Raw genomic sequence first — 17,618 nt, 5'->3', positions numbered from 1 at the left:
GTTGTGGGCTTGCAGTGAATTAGAGTGGCACAGGCTGGGTGTGATTCTCTGCTTTTGGGGAGGGCCCCTGAAGTTCCATGGACCACTCCCAGGCTATGAGGTGATCAGATCCTCTTGTTTTTTTTCCTTTTTCTTCTGGTTTTTGGGTCACACCCCGGAGCGCTCAGGGGTTACTCCCGACTCTACACTCAGAAATTGCTCTTGGCAGGCTCCGGGGACCATATGGGATGCTGGCATTTGAACTATCGCCCTTCTGCCTGCAAGGCAAACACCCTACCTCCATGCTATCTCTCCAGCCCCTCCTCTTAGGTGTTTAAAACCCCCTGTCCCCTGCCTTCCCATGTGGGGCCCCAGGAAGCTGCACAATGCCCCTGTGTTGGAGAGGGGAGGGCCCAGCACTTACACTTCAGTCGTTATGAACCCGGTGAGTTCCGACAGGAAGAGGAAGAGGATGAAGAGGCAGCAGCAGATGGAGACTGGGGGAGAGAACAGAGTGGTTAGGAGGGCTGAGTAGGCAGATCCTTCTGGAATTCGGTGATGTCTTGGGCCCTACAGGATAACAGAGACCACTGGGGGAAGGGCAATGGCCAGAGGCCTGTCATTTCCTTCCACCGCCTGCAAGGGGAGCACAAGTAAATGGACACACGTACGCGTACACAGAACAGGGCTACTCACTGATTGCCCCGCTGTATGTTGGCTGGGTCAGGTCCTTGGGAACCTTCCTGTAGATGTCAAACCTGCAGAGAGCCAAGGGGACAGGGGTGAGAAGGACGTAGAGGGCAGGGAAGGGGGTGGCCATGTCCAGTGGGTTTTCTCCAGGGAACCAGCTGTGGCAAAGGTCTCGGGAGACAACCCCCACCCCCACTTTCTCACAGCACCTATCACCCCAAGATCAACCATCTATGGTCATAGTCATCTCCCTCCTCAGATTTTAGGCCCAAAACTGTTTGTTTTTTACCTTTTTTGCCAAGCAGCTTTTATTTTTGGTACCAGTATTATTCAAAAACAAGGTACGACAATGATTGCGGTGGCGGAGACTGTGGTGTGAATGTGCAAGCTTTGTTCCCCTCCACATTCCCAGACCGGAGCTGGCCTGGGCTGACATGCAATTGGGCCTGCCTCAAAGCTCTCCTGAGCTCTGATGAGGCAGGCAGGCGCAGCATTCCTGCCTGGAGTCACTTTTCCGCCCCCTCCTTCCTTTTCATCCCCACCTCCTCCTTTTTCCATTCCACCTCTTCCTCTCCAGCAACCAGCAGCAGGCCAGGGCTTCTTCCACAGGCTGCCTTCCCAGAGGGAAGAGTTCAGCAGGACAAGGCTCCGGCAATGAGTGACTTTAGAACAATGACCTTTCCTCTCCAAAGGAGAGACTTGGATCCTGGGTGTGTGTGGGGAGGAGGAAGAGAAAAGCGAAGTGTAGGGTCACACGCCTGGGGCTTCTCCCTGAGCAGGCAGTGCTGGGCACAGATCAATCCCCAGCCCACCCACTGGGATCCCCAGGAGAGGCCAGCAGAACTGGCTGGCAAAGTAGCTCCTCTGGCCTACGGTTCCTCTTGGTTGCTGGGTCCTAAGGTGGGTGGGGGAATTGAGAAACCAGGGGCTCTAGTGCACCTCAATACAACACTCAAGGTTCTTTTTTTTTTTTTAATCAGGAATATATTTTTCAGCTTTAGAAAGGTAAACTTGACAAAATCGTAAGAAATCTAAAGTGCACATTTTGAATTTGGGATATTCTATATACACCGTGAAACACTCTTGCATCAGACCTCACTGCTCTAGTGATGGGGAAATGGTGCTCTAGCTCCCTGGGGTCTGTCTGAGGCTGACACTGCCTGCCAGGTACCACTTTCTCTGGGACCTGCTCAGGTCCCCTGGGCTCACAGCATCCCGGGGTGTCTTCAATCTTCCCTGCCAGTTTAGCTTGGGACCCTAAATGACCCAACTCTTTTACTTCTGCACCACTGGTCTGACCAGGTTTACAAGTGACCCCAGGAGATGCCACTCAATCTCACTGGGCCTCAGCTTCCCTATCTGCTAAGTGGGGATCAAGGATGGGACCGGAGCGGCGGCGCAAAGTGGTAGGGCATTTGCCTTGCATGTAGCTAACCTAGGATTGACCGTGGTTCAATCCCCGGTGTCCCACATGGTCCCCAATCCAGTGGTGATTTCTAAGTGCACAGTCAGAAGTAACCCCTGAGCATCATCAGGTGTGGCCCAAAAACCAAAGGGGAAAAAAAAACTGCCAGGCATCCAAGCACCCAGAATCCAAGGCCTGGAATATTATTATTATTATTATTAATTATTATTATAATAAATGACCCTTTGTGAGTTTCTATAGAATGGACCATAGGTTTAATCTCTGGAAAAATTAAAGTCTAGGGCTTTGAAAATCAGCCCCAGTGTGAACCATGTGGTAGCAGAGATAAAGAAGGAGAAAGAAGGTCGAGACACAGAAGAATTCAGACACCCTATACATGCCTTGGAGTGGTATGAGGGGCTTCCTGGAGGGGGGGGGGGTGCAGGAACAAGGCAGGAAAAGAGAGGAAAAGGAAGAGGTCCCACAGGTGGTAGGAGAGGACTGTTCAAGTGTAAAATGACTGTAAAATCCCTAGCAACACTGAGGGTAGCCCCGGGGAAACCACAAAGTTTTATTCTGGGCATTGCACTTAGAGAACCGTAAGAAGTGATCCTAAAGGCCCCCAATACATCAAGTGGGGAAGCTCACAGCTGGGGGACCAAGCAGCATCAGCTCCTGGGGACCTAAGACTGGAACACCAGATCCAGTTAGATACAGCTGGCAGCTGTCCCTGAGACCATGAGCAATGCCATGCCTGGGAGCCCCGGACCCCAATAAAGAAAAACCGGAAGAGGCAAATTCCACTTATAATCCCATCTAGGCTGCTTCCTTTGCATGGGTTGGGGGTAGGGTTCTCATAAGCAGTACAGTCAAAGTACACTGGTCAATGGTGCATGTGCTGGGGGATCCTCTTGGCTAGAGGCAGAAGTCACACGAGGCAGCAGCAAATGATCACTAAGGAAAAGAGCTGCTCATGGGCACAGGATGAGAAATGAAGCGAGTGTCCTCTTTAGCCTGCAGTAGTCAGTCCCAAACAGTGGCCATTCTGCAGATAAAGGGAACATGAGGGGGGAGGGGCACAACTTGGGTGCACAGGGTCAAGACAGGCCCACAACAAGCTAATCCTCACCCCATGGCCTTGACCTCAGCCAACTTCTGTGTTTAGGGTCTAAACCCATTTTACAGAGACACCTGAGTGAGGCAGTCCAAGCGCCCACATTTGTGAACCCCCAGGACACAGGAGAGGCCAATGGACAGACAGCTGGGCCCTTTGAGTAGGAAATGGTTCCTGGGAAATCAAGTTAAAGAGCTGCTTGGTGGGCCAGAGAGAGAGGGCAGCAGAGAAAGCATTTGCCTTACACCTGGCCATCCCACATTCTATCCCCAGCACAATAGAGAGTCCCCTGAGTCCCCAGGAGTTATTCCTGAGTGTAGAGTCAGGAGTAATCCCCGAGCACTGCCAGGTGTGGCCCAGAAATAAACAAAACAAAAATGCTCGGTAAGGCACAGCTTCTAAGGTGGTGGTCCAGTGGTCAAATCAAGCTCCTTGGGACAGAATGAGTCAGAGAATGGATCTGTATGACTGGCAAGAGAGACAAAATGGAGAGAAAATGGATGTGAAGAGAAACCGGGGATACAGACTGTTAGGGTCTTTTATTCCCTCTTCAAAGAGGCAATAAAAGCTTAAAGAGGGGGGCCGGAGCGGTGTCGCTAGAGGTAAGGCGTCTGCCTTGCAAGCACTAGCCTAGGACACTGTGGTTCGATCCCCCCGAGACCCATTTGGTGCCCCTCGACAGGAGCAATTTCTGAGCAAATAGCCAGGAGTAACACCCCCCCCCCAGTGTCAATGGGTGTGGCCCAAAAACAAAAACAAACAAAAATAAAGCTTAAAGAGGGAGGGGGACCAAGTGAACTTAAGGCAGCCAGAGCTGAGGAGGGGGTCACAAGGGGTATCAAGCAAGAGTCCCTGCCTGTTCAGAGGACACAGAGCTCTGGGATGCCCCTGTACTGCTCCCACTTAGTCAGGTCTTTAAGTTTCTCAGATTTCCCTGGGAAATGGAAGTCCCAGGAAGCACATCCAAGCACTCACAGCCAGGTCTGGAGCAACAGTACAGTGGGTAGGGTGCTTGCCTTGCTTGAGGCCGGCCTGGGTTCCATCCCCAGCATCCCATACGGTCCAGTGAGCTGGCTAGGAGTGATTCCTATGCAGACCCAGAAGTAACGCAAGCACCACCACCACCAGGTGTGCCCCAACCCTAAAAATGTGCTCATAGGGGCCGGCGAGGTGTCGCTAGAGGTAAGGTGTGTGCCTTGCAATCTCTAGCCAAGGATCAGGACCAGGGTTTGATCCCCCAGTGTCCCATATGGTCCCCCAAAGCCAGAGGCAATTTCTGAGCACTTAGCCAGAAATAACCCCTGAGCACCAAACGGGTGTGGCCCCCCCCCCCCAAAAAAATGTGCTCATAGTCAGAACAGGCTGCCACCAAGGAGTTGTAGAAAACCTCCCAACACCTACCCCCTCAAAAGAAGCCCAGGCAGAGGCTCCCAACTCAGGTGACTTTGAGCCTCCCAACCCCAGGAACCTGGGGTAATATGCAGAGACTTATGCTGTGCAGTATAGGGGTGTAAAGGGTACCCCATGGGCAGAGGTCCAAGGTACAGACAAACAGAACACCTGCCCCCAGCCCAGCAGGCAATGGATAGCTCTATGCCTGCCCAGCTGGAGACAGAACAGACAACAATCCCTTCTACCCAGTCCTCAAGCTGCATGGCCATGACCTTGAACACTGCCCAAGTTCCTGGGTACCTGGAAACAGAAGTCTGTGGCCCTTCCCTCCTCTCTCCCTTTGGGCTCTATACCCCAGGGCCAGCATTGGGAAGGGGCAAGTAGGACAACAGGGTCCTGGGGGTTTGGACTGAAGGCACTGATGCGATGATTTGGCTCTCCCAAGGTAAACCCCAAGATATCATATCTATAACCCAATGCACGCTCCTTAGAATAAAAACACCTGTGGAGGGAATGGAACAGAGGGGAAGGAGCTTGCCTTGCACATGGCTACCCCAGGTTCAATCCCCGGCATCCCATATGATCCCCTGAGCACCATGAGAAGTAAAAAGCTTGACTCAGCATAGCCCCAGATGTGGTAAATAAAGAGCACAAGCGGAAGCTCAAGGACTCACATGTGCCTGGCTTCAACCTCCAGTACCTCCAAGAGGGGCTCCCAAAAGAAGAAAAGATCTTGTCCACCTTGGGAACAAGTTAAAGGAAAACAGAGGGTTCTCTTAACAGAAACTCACCCTGCCCCACCCCCAATCTAGCCTTGGGGATGGCTCAAGATCCTCATCCAAATAAACACTCTCCCACTCCCCTCCAGACAGAAACCTATGACAAATGGATTTCTTGGCTCATTGCTTTTCATAGCACAACACCTCAGCTGGGCTATTTTCACCGGGCCAGGCCCTCCTGCCTCCTGCCACGCTGCAAGTTGGAATCTGAATCTCAGAGGCTCTGCGGTTGCCCAAGGTGGGCGCCACCTGGCAGGAGCTCTGTGATGTCACTGTTTCCGAGGGCAAGTGAAATCAGAGCTCACTGAGAGGCAGGTCGATGGAAGACGTAGGTCATTTGTCCCTAAAATAGCCGGCAGGGCTGTTGATTGGCACTCTGGCCTGGGCGGGTGCCAGGGAGTGTGGTAAAAAGCAAGTTTGATCATTCACTCATACCTCCAGTCAAAGAACCAAAGATGGAGGGACCTATGTGTATCCCTCCAATGGAGGACCAAAGATGGTGCGTGCATGTGCGTGTGTGTGCGTGCGTGCGTGTGTGTGTGTGTGTGTGTGTATGTGTGTGTGTGTGTGTGGTATACCACCAGGGCTCAGGGCTGAGCATCCTGCAAGCACCAGTTAGTTGTAAGGAGCCCTAGACTCACTCTCACAGCCCAAGCTGAATCCTCCCTTAACAGTCAAACCTTTTCCTGCTGTAAAGCCAGGGGCAGATGTGAGTTTCTGTGTGTCTCCTGCCCAATGAGATGTGGAAAAGGCAGAAATGAGGATTCTGAAGCCCTTGCATAAATCTGGTTCTCCTTTTGGGGGAGGATCCCTAGGCTTTGAAAATGGTGTCCTTCAACCCCTATCTTTCTCCTGGCTAATGGCTAATGGGGAATGATGCTGATGGGGGCTAGAGCATATGTTTACCTTTATGGAGGCTATGGGTGCCCTTCACACCCTCTGGGGTTCTTCCCAAACCTCAGTGTTCATCTAAGGGTCTCCATTCTATAGGATTCCCAAGGTTTCGGCCTTCTCCACCCATGGAGACCAATGGCCACCAATGGAGGATCTATGGCCTGGCCTGGCCTGGCCTGTGGAGGGCAGCTAAGGCCATGGGGGAAGAAGGAGGGAGGGCTACACATTACAAGGCAAATGACAGATGATCTCAAGCGCTGTTAGGTTTTACACGTGTGACTGAGGGGAGCAGGTTTGAGGAAGGTAATAAAAAATACATTTGTAGTCCAAACATAATAAAGGAATAAGAAATAATCAAAATCAGGGACCGGAGAGATAACACAGAGGTAGGGCATTTGCCTTGCATACAGGTGACCCAGGATGGACCTGGGTTCGATCCCTGGCATCTCATATGGTCCCCCAAGCCAGGAGCGATTTCTGAGCGCATAGCCAGGAGTAACCCCTGAGCATCACTGGGTGTGCCCGCCCCCCAAAGAAAAACAAAAAGAAAAAAAAGGAAATAAAAAAGAATCAAAATCATCAGAACTGGGGATTTTGTCTATAGAACTGAGTTTACGGGCCCGGAGAGATAGCACAGTGGCATTTGCCTTCCAAACAGCCGATCCAGGACCAAAGGTGGTTGGTTCGAATCCCGGTGTCCCATATGGTCCCCTGTGCCTGCCAGGAGCTATTTCTGAGCAGACAGCCAGGAGTAACCCCTGAGCAACGCTGGGTGTGGCCCAAAAACCAAAAAAAAAAAAAAAAAAAAAGAAAAAGAACTGAGTTTACATGGGAAAGAGAGAGGGTGGCCATTGACCACATAGATATCAGAATCCCCTGGGGAACCTGAAATAAAACTATGCAGGGAGAACATTCTGGAGACAGACCACACCGACTAACCCAGGTTCAATCCCAGTAACACACGGTACCCAGAGCCTGCGTAACCCAGACCACAGAACCGGGAGCAAAGAACCTGAGTACCACCAGGTATGGCCCCCAAAACAAAACAACAAAAAAAGGTTAAACCGACACTGGATCAGGGACATGGCTCAACTTTGCAAGCAGGATAAAGGGTTTGGTCCCCTTGACTGCATGGAACCCAAGGGCCTGCAGAGCATATCAAGTATGGTCCAAACACACACACATGAGAAACAAAAATCTACACCTATATGGTTCAAACACACACACACACACACACACACACACACACACGAAATAAAAACCATACACCTATTATGTTATCCAGTCACTTCACTTCACTTCAGTCCTGGCACCTACCCAAGAGAAACAAAAAGCACATTCTCCCACAAAGACACAGGCAGGAACAGACGTAATCAATGACGACCAGAGACCCCAAATCGCCATCAAAAGGCGAAGGCAAGGATGCATGGCAGAGTCACACAATGGATTAGGAATAAAAGCCAACAAATTACCAACAACAATGGCATCAAGGAGCCTAGCTATGAGGCAGGAGAGAGAAAGGTAAGCGAGTGTGCAGCAGAAGGTATGACTCGAGAGCTGGGAAATGCCACACACACAACAGCCTGTGAAGAGGAGTGTGCCAGGGTACCTGGGGAGAAGGACAGGAAGGAGAGAAGGCGACTTGAGGAAAACGTTGGGAGTGGGGAGCAGGCTCTCGCCCTCAATCACGATGGGTTTCAGAGATATTTACAGACCTTTCAATACATGTTTACTCTGTCTACTCCACAAAGTGGCCAGGAATGAAAAAAGTTAAGGACAGTTTTGACGAAACACCTTCATGTTTAAGAAGGCCTTGAAAGCATAAACACAAAGGGAGCCGGAGCAGTAATACAGCAGGCAAGTCACTTGCCTTGCACATGGTCAACCTGGGTTTGATCGCAATCATCCCAAATGGTCCGCCAAGCACCACCAGGGCTGATCCTGGTGAGCAGAGGCAAGATGTTCTCACTGGAGGCCGGAGTGGGCAGACCTGGGATGGACCCGGGTTCCATTCCTGGCATCCCAGATGGTCCCCAAAGCCTGCCAGGAGCAATTTCTGAGTGCAGAGCCAGGAGTGACTCTGAGCACTGCCGGGCTTACAAAATCAAAAATGAAGAAATGTTCTCTCACCTTTATCTGCCTGGCTAGCTCCCTTCCTTTCTCTTTTCAGGGCATGTCACCTCCTCAGATAGGCCTGTTCTGGACAGGCACAGGGCCGTCTGTCACTGTGACTTTCCTCTGTTATCCTGTGACACTGGCAATCACCACTTGATGTGATGAGGACGGGGTGTGTGTGTGTGTGTGTGGTGTGTGTGTGTGTGTGTGTGTGTGTGTGTGTGTGTGTGTGTGTGTGTGTGTGTGTGTGTGTGTGTATGGTGTGGTCCTGGAGGATTGCAGGGACTGGTCAAATGTGCAGACTTCAGGGGGCTGGAACACAGGTGGCTACAGTATTCCCCTAAGCACTGCCAGGAGTCGCCCCGTAGCACCACCAGGTGTCACAAAAGAAAAGAAAAGCAACAGCCATGCATGGGACTTTCTTTCAGGTGGTCTGCACCTCACCACCAGGCCACACCGGGCTCATGCTTTCACATAAGACAGAGGTGCTGTTCCGATCAGCTGGGTCTCAGCTGGAAAGGGGAGGCCAGCAATGGCCAAGGAGCATGTCCCAATTCCAGGGCAGCAATGGCTTACAGGTGGGACCCACAAATCTTGTAAGGGCATGGGCTTCTATAGTGCCCACCAAATTCTTAGGTGGCTAGAACGAGACCATCACGGAGAAAAATTCCAGGTGGCATTTTTGGGGGGATTGGGGCCACACCTAGTGACATTCAGGGGTTGCTCCTGGCTATGTGCTCAGAAATCACTCCTGGCTTGGGGGACCCTCTGGGACGCATGGGGATCAAACCACACTCCGTCCTAGGCTAGTGCCGGCAAGGCAGATGCCTTACGGCTCCAGGCCACCACTCGGCCCCTCCAGTTGGCATTTAAAAGCACAGAGGAGGGCCCGGAGAGATAGCACAGCGGCGTTTGCCTGCAAGCAGCCGATCCAGGACCAAAGGTGGTTGGTTCGAATCCCGGTGTCCCATATGGTCCCCCGTGCCTGCCAGGAGCTATTTCTGAGCAGAAAGCCAGGAGTATCCCCTGAGCACCGCCGAGTGTGGCCCAAAAACAAAACAAAAAAAAAAAAGCACAGAGGAAGGGGCTATTCCGGCATCTGGAGTTTAAAATTTTGTGGCCTCCTGTCAGCATACAACCTTCCACCGAAAAAAGGAAGAGGAGGCAGAGCAGTAATACATATATAATGTATAAGCATATATATTATTATAATACGTATTTCATTATACTTTGTTCATTATAGTCATACTATATAATTATATATTATTATACACATATAATGTATAATACATTTTAATATTGTTTATTATTAATAACACAATTTATTACATTATTATATAAATACAATAATGCATTGCCTTGCATGCAACCAACCTGGGTTCAATCTTCAGCACCCCATATGGTCCCCCAAGAGATGCCCGAAGATCCCTAACTGCAGACTGAAGAGTCATCCAAGAGCACAGCCGGGAATGACCCCAAAACCAGATCCTATGGGTGTTGCTGATGTCCATTTTGGAGACGAGGGCAGGGGAGATGAGGAACAGCCAAGCTGAGAAAGCCTGAGAGTCCCTCGACAACCACAAACCTCCCAAGGGCCTAATCTTGACCTAACCTCCAAGACACCTGACCCTGTCTGAGAGCTTGTTTTTATGAAGTGCTGAGACAGCCTTTGAGACAAAGCTCAGGCACCTCAGGCTGAGTTCTGACTGGGAATGTGGACACAGGGGAGACAGAGGGGAGGACAGAGAGACAGGGAGAGAGTTTGAGAAGTGCAGCACAAGCCTGGCAGGTGCAAGACTCTGAGTTTGATTCCAGCACCCTTAGACCCACCAAGCACCACATTGCCAGGTCTGCACTGCCAGGCTGATCAACACTGGGTGTGGTGCCTCTGGGCAGGGGGCCTGGGATAGGATTCAGGGGCCAAGGGAAGAGCAGAGGACAGAAAAGCACAATGGAAAAGCATCCCGGGATAGACCTGGCCTCGAGGGGAGAATCTGAGACCCTGGTCCTCACCTCTGAAACTCAAAACCAGCCAAGCAACAAAAATTAAATTCAGGAGCCAGAGAGATAGCATGGAGGTAGGGCGTTTGCCTGACATGCAGAAGGATGGTGGTTCAAATCCAGGCATCTCATATAGTCCCCCGAACCTGCCAGGAGCAATTTCTGAGCATAGAGCCAGGAGTAACCCCTGAAAACTGCCGGGTGTGACCAAAAAAAAAAATTAGATTCATTCTGTACCCCCACCCATGCCAGAAAAGGAAAGAAATCAAGACCAAGGAGGAGAAGCTGATGGAGGCGGAGACTTGGGCTCAGCTGCTCACAGTAGAAAAACTGATTGAAATGAGGGGGCCACAAAGAGGTACCCCCCCACAGAAAAGGCTGTGATCTTTTCTGTGACCTGACCCCCGACCCACCTGGCTTTGAGCCCCATGCCCCTTAGGGTCCCCTGGATCCCGCCAGGAGTGACTGAGCAGAGAGCCAGGAGTAAACTCCGACCACTGTCAGTGCAGCTCTCCCAAAATAAAACCCTTAAAGTGTTTTTGGTATCACAGACAGAGCTGGAAAGATGGGAACTAGATAATAAGACCTAAAAGTCCCCCCCTGAACCCCAGACAGAAAGGTCTGTCTCTTTTGTGGGGGGTGTACAGCCAGTGTCTCAGGGGTTACTCCTAGCTCTGTGCTTAGCAATCACTCCTGGCAGGCTTGGGGGACCCTATGGGATACCGGGGGTTGAACTTGGGTCAGTCCTACGCAAGGCAAACGCCCTACCCATTGTGCTATCACTTCAGCCCCAGGAAGGATAGATTCCAGGGCTGCCTGACTATAAGGCTGAGCTAGGATGGAGTGGGGGAGGGGGCTCCCAGGGGGACTAGTGATGCTCGTCAAAACACAGCAGGTCCAGATCCAATTCAACGCAGAAACCCTGAGGATCAGGAGGCCGTATTGCAATGGTCGAGGACTGGCTATATACTTCCCCCAGGCCTTGTAGCTTAGGCTCCGGGAGCAAGACACGTCTCTAAGTCAACAGTGGCCTCAGCGTGGAATGCAGAATGATTCATGTCGTCCACAGGGACCCCACACAGCCATTTCTCAACAGGGAAGGCAGCCCAGGCCTGAGCAGGCCCCTGCAGACGCCACCCGGGCACACACTGCACACACTGTTTCCATGAGGACTAGGGGCCCGGCCTGGGACAGGACCTGCAGGCCAGAGCTGGCCCCCTCCCCCTCCTTTCTGCCCTCCCACTCCACTCCGAATGAGTCACCGCAGGGGCCGGGTGCACAGGCTCCAGTTTGACTTGGCAGTGGATCAAAATGTACTTTTCCAAAGGACACAGACTCAGCCCAGGCCTGGATGTTGCAATGCCCTGGCAGGGGGCAAAGCCGGGCTCCCCAGAGCACACGCTGTCCTTGGGAGCAGGGGTCACTGGCCCTCGTTTCCTCCGACCCAATGCAGAAGGGTTCTCCAGGCCACGCTCTAGTAGAGTAGCAGGACTCAGCCAGCCATTCCTGCAGGACCCCCACGCCCCACTCTAGCCCCTTCAGTGCAGCCACCACACGAGACCTCCACTAGCTACCAAGCATGCACACTCCAGGACAGGGTTCCATGTCACACCTTACAAGGACCTGGAAGAGCAACAGCAAAGAAGAACCCCCAGAAAACCCAGCAGGAGAAGCCTTCACCCCTCAGAGCAACACCCCAGAAACATCACTGGAGGAGGCTGAGGGAATCTGTCTGGTTTGGGTTTGGGTGCCACATCCAGCAAAGCTCAGAGGTCACTCCTGTCTCTGCCTGCAGGGATCACTCTTGCTGATGGTCTAGGAGCCACCTGGGATGCCACGGACCAAATCCAGGCTGGCTGCACACCAAGAAAAAGCCTTAACTGCTATGCGATCACTCTGGCCAACTGGGTTCAATCTCCAGGAGTGATCCCTGAGCAGAGCTAGGAATAAATCTTGAACTATGCCAGATGAGGCTCCAAAACAAAACAAAAAAAAAAAAAAATCGACTACAGGAAACCAGGACCACGGCTCCAGAGTTCAGAGCACAAGTGCAAATGGGGGATCTGGGTCTGATCCCCAGAAGCTCATGGGCTCCCCTACAGGAATGGCTCCAGTCCCAACCTCAACCCAAGTCATGTCAACTTCTGCTGTAGGCAGCAACATCTGTTAAATAGTTATACCCTCTAGTCTCATATTACCCCCCTCCACGAGCCAACCTAGTTGTCACTACATTTGTTGTGTTTTTTTTTTTGGGGGGGGGGCACTGTGATGCTCAGAGGTTACTGCTGGCTATGCGTTCAGAAATCATTCCTGGCTCGGGGGACCATATGGGATGCAAGGATTGAACCAATGTCCTTCCAGGATCGGCAGTGGGCAAGGCAAAAGTGCTACCTCTATGCCTTTGCTCCGGCTCCTGCCCTGTCACTGCATTGGTCAAGTTTGTTACTCCCAGTCATAACATCTGCTCCCTAACAATGAAGCAAGCTAAAGCAACACTGCTGCTACCTTTGTCAACAATGTTACAATAGCTCCCACTGCTTCTTCATTCCCAGGGTCCCCAGTTCCCTCTGCACTTGACCCTTGAAGGTGTGGAGCCTGTGGGTTAGGACAAAAGGACACAGATGTGCATCCATCACTACAAATCCATTGGAATAGGTTTGCTGCCCTGAAAACACGGTACTCTGGGACCCAGAGAGGCCAGTGTGCAATGCTCTGCATGCAGGAGGCCCAATCTTTTTAGGGGTGAGATGGGGTGGGTCACATCTGGCGGCGCTCAGGGGTTACTCGGCTCTGCACTCAGAAATTGCTCCTGGCAGGCTCGGGGACCATATCGGATGCTGGGAATCAAACCAGGGTCTGTCCTGGGTTGGCTGTGTGCAAGGCAGATAGACACCTTACCCTGTGCTATATCTCCAGCCCCTTTAAAAGGCAAATGACCTATGTCTGTGCTTGGACCTAGGCCCAAATCTGATCTAGAGCATGGCAGATTCTAATTAAGAAATACCAGGAATGACCCTTAGTACAGAGGAGGGCGGAGAACCTGAGCACCACCAGGTGTGGCCCAAAACAAGATTCTGTGATCTGCTCATTAACCCTTTCCACTGACCTGGAACACCTGATACTTGGAAGCACCCACTCAGTTTCTCTGCAGGCAAGAGAACTCATTGCCTTTCCCACTGATCAATATGGCTGGGTGGAGGGATGCAGCAGCATCAGGTTTTCTCTGCTAAGGTATGGGGCCCCACCATCTCATGCTGCACAGGCTAGGGCCAGCTGAACCTGGCCCTGGTTCCCTGAACCTCTGGTGTTGTCCACTGCAAAACTCAAGAGGTAGGGATGGCGAATGGACACACAGGAAGAAACATGGTTTCCTATACAGAGCAGTGTGCAGGCACCAGAACATCTAGGATCCTGTTGGCCCTGGTGCCCTGGGGCTGGTACCAATTGGCACAACTGCTCGTGGCATGCCCAAGCACAACAGGGCAGCACTTGGGAGTGAGTGAGGGTGGCACAGCTCAACCCTGCTGTGGGCCGTCAGCCTAGGGTTCAAACCTCATGTTCGGGGAAACCTGAGGTCATACCAGGCAGTACTCAGGGCTCACTCCTTACAGTGCCACGAATGAAACCAAGAACAGCCATGTATAATGTGGCATCTCTCCAGACCAGCGAAGTTCAAAGCCTAACTGCTACAGAGCACCCCAAATCTCACAACCTGGAGTTGTGATCACAGGAGTGGGAGTGATCACACAGCCCCTCTCCCCCACCCAGCAGGAATCTGAGGAACCAGTAAGGTCATGGTGTAGACTGTATACTGGAGGCCTGGATTCAGTCCCTGACACCACATGGTCCACAAGAGTAATTCCTGAGCACAGAGCTGGGAGTAGTTCCTGAGCACCACTGAGGGTGGCCCCCAAACCACAGTAATGACAAATCTCCAGCTGGGATACAGTGCCAGCCCTGGTGGCAAGTTCCCAGGAGGGCGGAGGTAGGGGAAGACAACACAGGCTGTTTCCAAGAGAGTGAAGAGAGAAGTGAGGCAGCCAAGCACTCAGGGCTCCCTCCTGATGGGGCTCAGGGGACCCTCTGAAGTACCAGGAATCGAACCTGATTCAGCTTCATGCAAAGCAAGTGCACTCCCCCACCACTGTGCTTCTCTCCAACACAAAATTTCTTTTTCTTTTTTTTTTTTTTTTTGGTTTTTGGGTCACAAAACCCCGGCAGCGCTCAGGGGTTCCTCCTGGCTCTACGCTCAGAAATCACTCCTGGCAGGCTCGGAGACCATATGGGAAGCCAGGATTTGAACCACCGTCCTCCTGCATGCCAGACTAATGCCCTACCTCCATGCTCTCTGGCCCCAAATTTCAGTTTTGACCAACAAATCCAGTGTCAGGCTCAACCTTCTACTTTAGCCAGGGAGGTTTTGGTTGGGGTTCTGTGTGTGTGAGGCCCAGGGTCTCAATTCCAGATTCCAGGTCCTGCATGATAATCTGAGCACACTATGTATGGTCCCAAGACTAACCAATTAAATGACAATGAAACTATTGCTTTCTCCCAGCTGCTGCCGAAGACAGCACTTTCTTGGCACTGATCAGATTGAACTCAGGGCTCAGGAAGCTGGCTTTTCATTTCAGCTTTTTTTTTTTAAGTCCTTTTTCTTCTTGTGACTTGATTATGGAATTCCATCCAACAGGCTTAGGGGTTATACTATATAGCTCTATGCTCAGAGATCATTCACTCCGAGAGTGCTGGGGGGTGTCTATGCAATGTAAGGGTTCCAAGCAAGGTTGGTAGCTTCATGCTAAGTAAGCACCTCAATCTTCATAAGAGGCTGGGGAGGGAGGTTTAAGGTATTTTTTCTGTGTGTGTGTGTGTGTGTTTCTGGTTTGGGGTCACATTCTTTGGTGCTCAGGACTCACTCCTGGCTGTAATTAGTGATCACTTCTGGTGGGTTTGGGTCTATTCAAACATACAGGGGGCTGGGACCAGAGTGATGGCACAGCAATAGGGCATTTACCTTGCATGCAGCTAACCCAGGACAGAACTGAGTTCGATCCCAAACCAGGAGTGATTTCTGAGGACATAGCCAGGAGTAACCCCTGAGCGTCACTGGGTGTGTGGCCCAAAAACCAAACCCAGGTAGGCCATAGGCAAGGTATATCTACCTGCTGTATTGCTGGCCTACTTACTACTGCCTACCAGGTAGGCCATAGGCAAGCTCACTACCTGCTGTACTGCTGCTCCAGCCCCAAACATTCAAGCATGCCAAGGTGTGCAGAGGCAAGAGATGGCCAGCATTGGAGCTGGGCCTTGTACGTGAGAGGCATGAGGGGAGGCATGAACTGTGCCTCTTGCAGGTGGGCTCCCAGACCTACAGCAATGATAACTTGTGTTCAGATGATGGCTTAGATGCTCCATCACCTTTTTAGTTTTAGATTTTTGAGCCACACCCGGCAGTGCTCAGGGCTTACTCCTGGCTCTGCTCTCAGGGATCACACGTGGTGGTGCTCGAGGGACCATACAGAATGCCAGGGATCCTAGGTGCAAGGCAAATGCCCTACTTGTACTATCACTCGGCCCATCTCCACCTTCTTTTTACTTTTTTTGGGGGGGAGGGGGTCTCACCCAAAGGCACTCAGGGGTTGCTCCTGGCTCTGCGCTCAGAAAGCCATATGGGATGCCAGGATTCGAACCACCATCCATCCTGAATCAGCTGCATGCAAAGCAAACACCCTACTGCTGTGCTATCGCTCTGGCCCCTCTTTCTACATTTATTAATCAGAATGCCTGCAGGCTCTGTTTAGCTTCCAAATCCTTGGCAAGGGGGCCAGTGCAACAGTATAGGAAGGAAGGTGTTTGTCTTGCATATGGCTGACCTGGCATTCCATCCATGTCCGCTGAGCCAAGAGTAATTCCTGAGTGCCAAACCAGGAGTAACCCCCGAGCATAACCAGATGTCCCCCACCCAAAATAAAAAAAAACCTTGGCGAGAGTTGAAAAACCTCTCTAGTTGGTACCTATCCCCAGCAAACTTATATGCCCAGCACAGTGACAGAAGTGTTGCATCTAAACACAAACTCTAGGGGGGCAGTGCCAAGATCCCATTTCACAATGCAAACCAAGGCTCAGCCAGTTGGTGTCCACCTGTGCCGGGCACCACCGACAGTGCAGGGAGTCAAGACTAGAAGGGAGAGCCAGCCAAGGTGCATGAATGGAGAAAGTGAGGTTGAGGATGGGGTGGGAGCACCTGCGTGACTGGCTCAGAAGGTGGCTGGGCATGTGCTGGGAGACCAGCTGGGCCAAGACTGCATGGAGAGGGTACCACACAAGCACAGAGGTGACCATGAGGGTCACAATGGGTTTTGCCACTGGTGAGGCCACTGGGAGGGGTCTGTGGCCTAGGCGAGATGACTGAGGAGGGGGAGAAAGAAAGGGCACTGGACAGCTCTGCTCCAAGGGTTCGGAGCGGCCAATGGGACGAGTTTTGGCCCCAGTGACTCCAAGTCAGTGAAGGAGCCAGAGTCTGTCTGAGGCTGGCCTTGCCTCCATCCACCTGAGCAGGCCCTTTGTCCCTGGGCTCCGGGCACAGCTCCAAGCACTGTGGAACAGGGGCTGGAGGGCCAGCCAGCGTGTCTGTGAGAGCACAAAGTAAGGCGGGTGCGGCTCACGCACTTCCTCCTCTCTCCTCCTGAGGAACATTCCTGGTCCGGATGTGCTGGTGTGCAGGACCCTCCTCCCTGCACCCGACTCCTGCCAAGCACCAGCTCAGGTGCCCGATGAGTTTAGGTCTGTGTCACCCAAATCCCGGAGCTGTGTTGCCCTTCCTCCTCCTGCAAGTCCACCGACTGGGAAAGACCCTAGGGAAAGCTGGGTCTCCTCTCTTGGCCTCGGTTTCCCCATAGACAATAAGTCCCTAACATTGGGAAGATCATTCGTGTACAGAGGGCCTAAACATGAGGCTCAAAAGGTAAACTGCAATCTTCCCATCCCCAGCACCCAAACAAGAGAACTCCCCAGGAATGCATGGCTTTGGACCACCCCCGTGGTGCAGGTTCTGGCTCAGGACTCTGACCTCACATGCTCTGGGCACCTGGGGGTTGGGGTTGGGGTCCTAAAGTTCCCTCCACTCAGCCATGCTCTAGCCAGTGGTTCTCAAACTATGGCCTGCGGGCCACATATTGTATTTGAATCTGTTTTGTTTCTTCATTGCAAAATAAGATATATGCAGTGTGCATAAGAATTCGTTCATAAG

At 52.0% G+C, this 17,618-nt stretch overlaps 1 protein-coding gene across 1 annotated transcript in view; it reads right to left on the bottom strand.

The window, feature by feature from the left end:
• ERGIC1 (endoplasmic reticulum-golgi intermediate compartment 1) overlaps nt 1-17,618 on the bottom strand; it is a 53,954-nt gene that overhangs the window by 25,892 nt on the left and 10,444 nt on the right. Inside the window, exons 2-3 of the mRNA XM_049776085.1 lie at nt 676-737; nt 404-476 (exon numbers count right to left, since the gene is read on the bottom strand). Coding sequence (XP_049632042.1) covers nt 404-476; nt 676-737 — 135 coding nt within the window. The remainder of the gene's footprint in view (nt 1-403; nt 477-675; nt 738-17,618) is intronic.

This window comes from Suncus etruscus, chromosome 6 (genome assembly GCF_024139225.1).
Source record: "Suncus etruscus isolate mSunEtr1 chromosome 6, mSunEtr1.pri.cur, whole genome shotgun sequence".
Lineage (NCBI taxonomy): Eukaryota > Metazoa > Chordata > Mammalia > Eulipotyphla > Soricidae > Suncus > Suncus etruscus.
The sequence above is the reverse complement of the archived record's forward strand: the minus strand, read 5'-3'. Positions and strand labels throughout refer to the sequence as shown.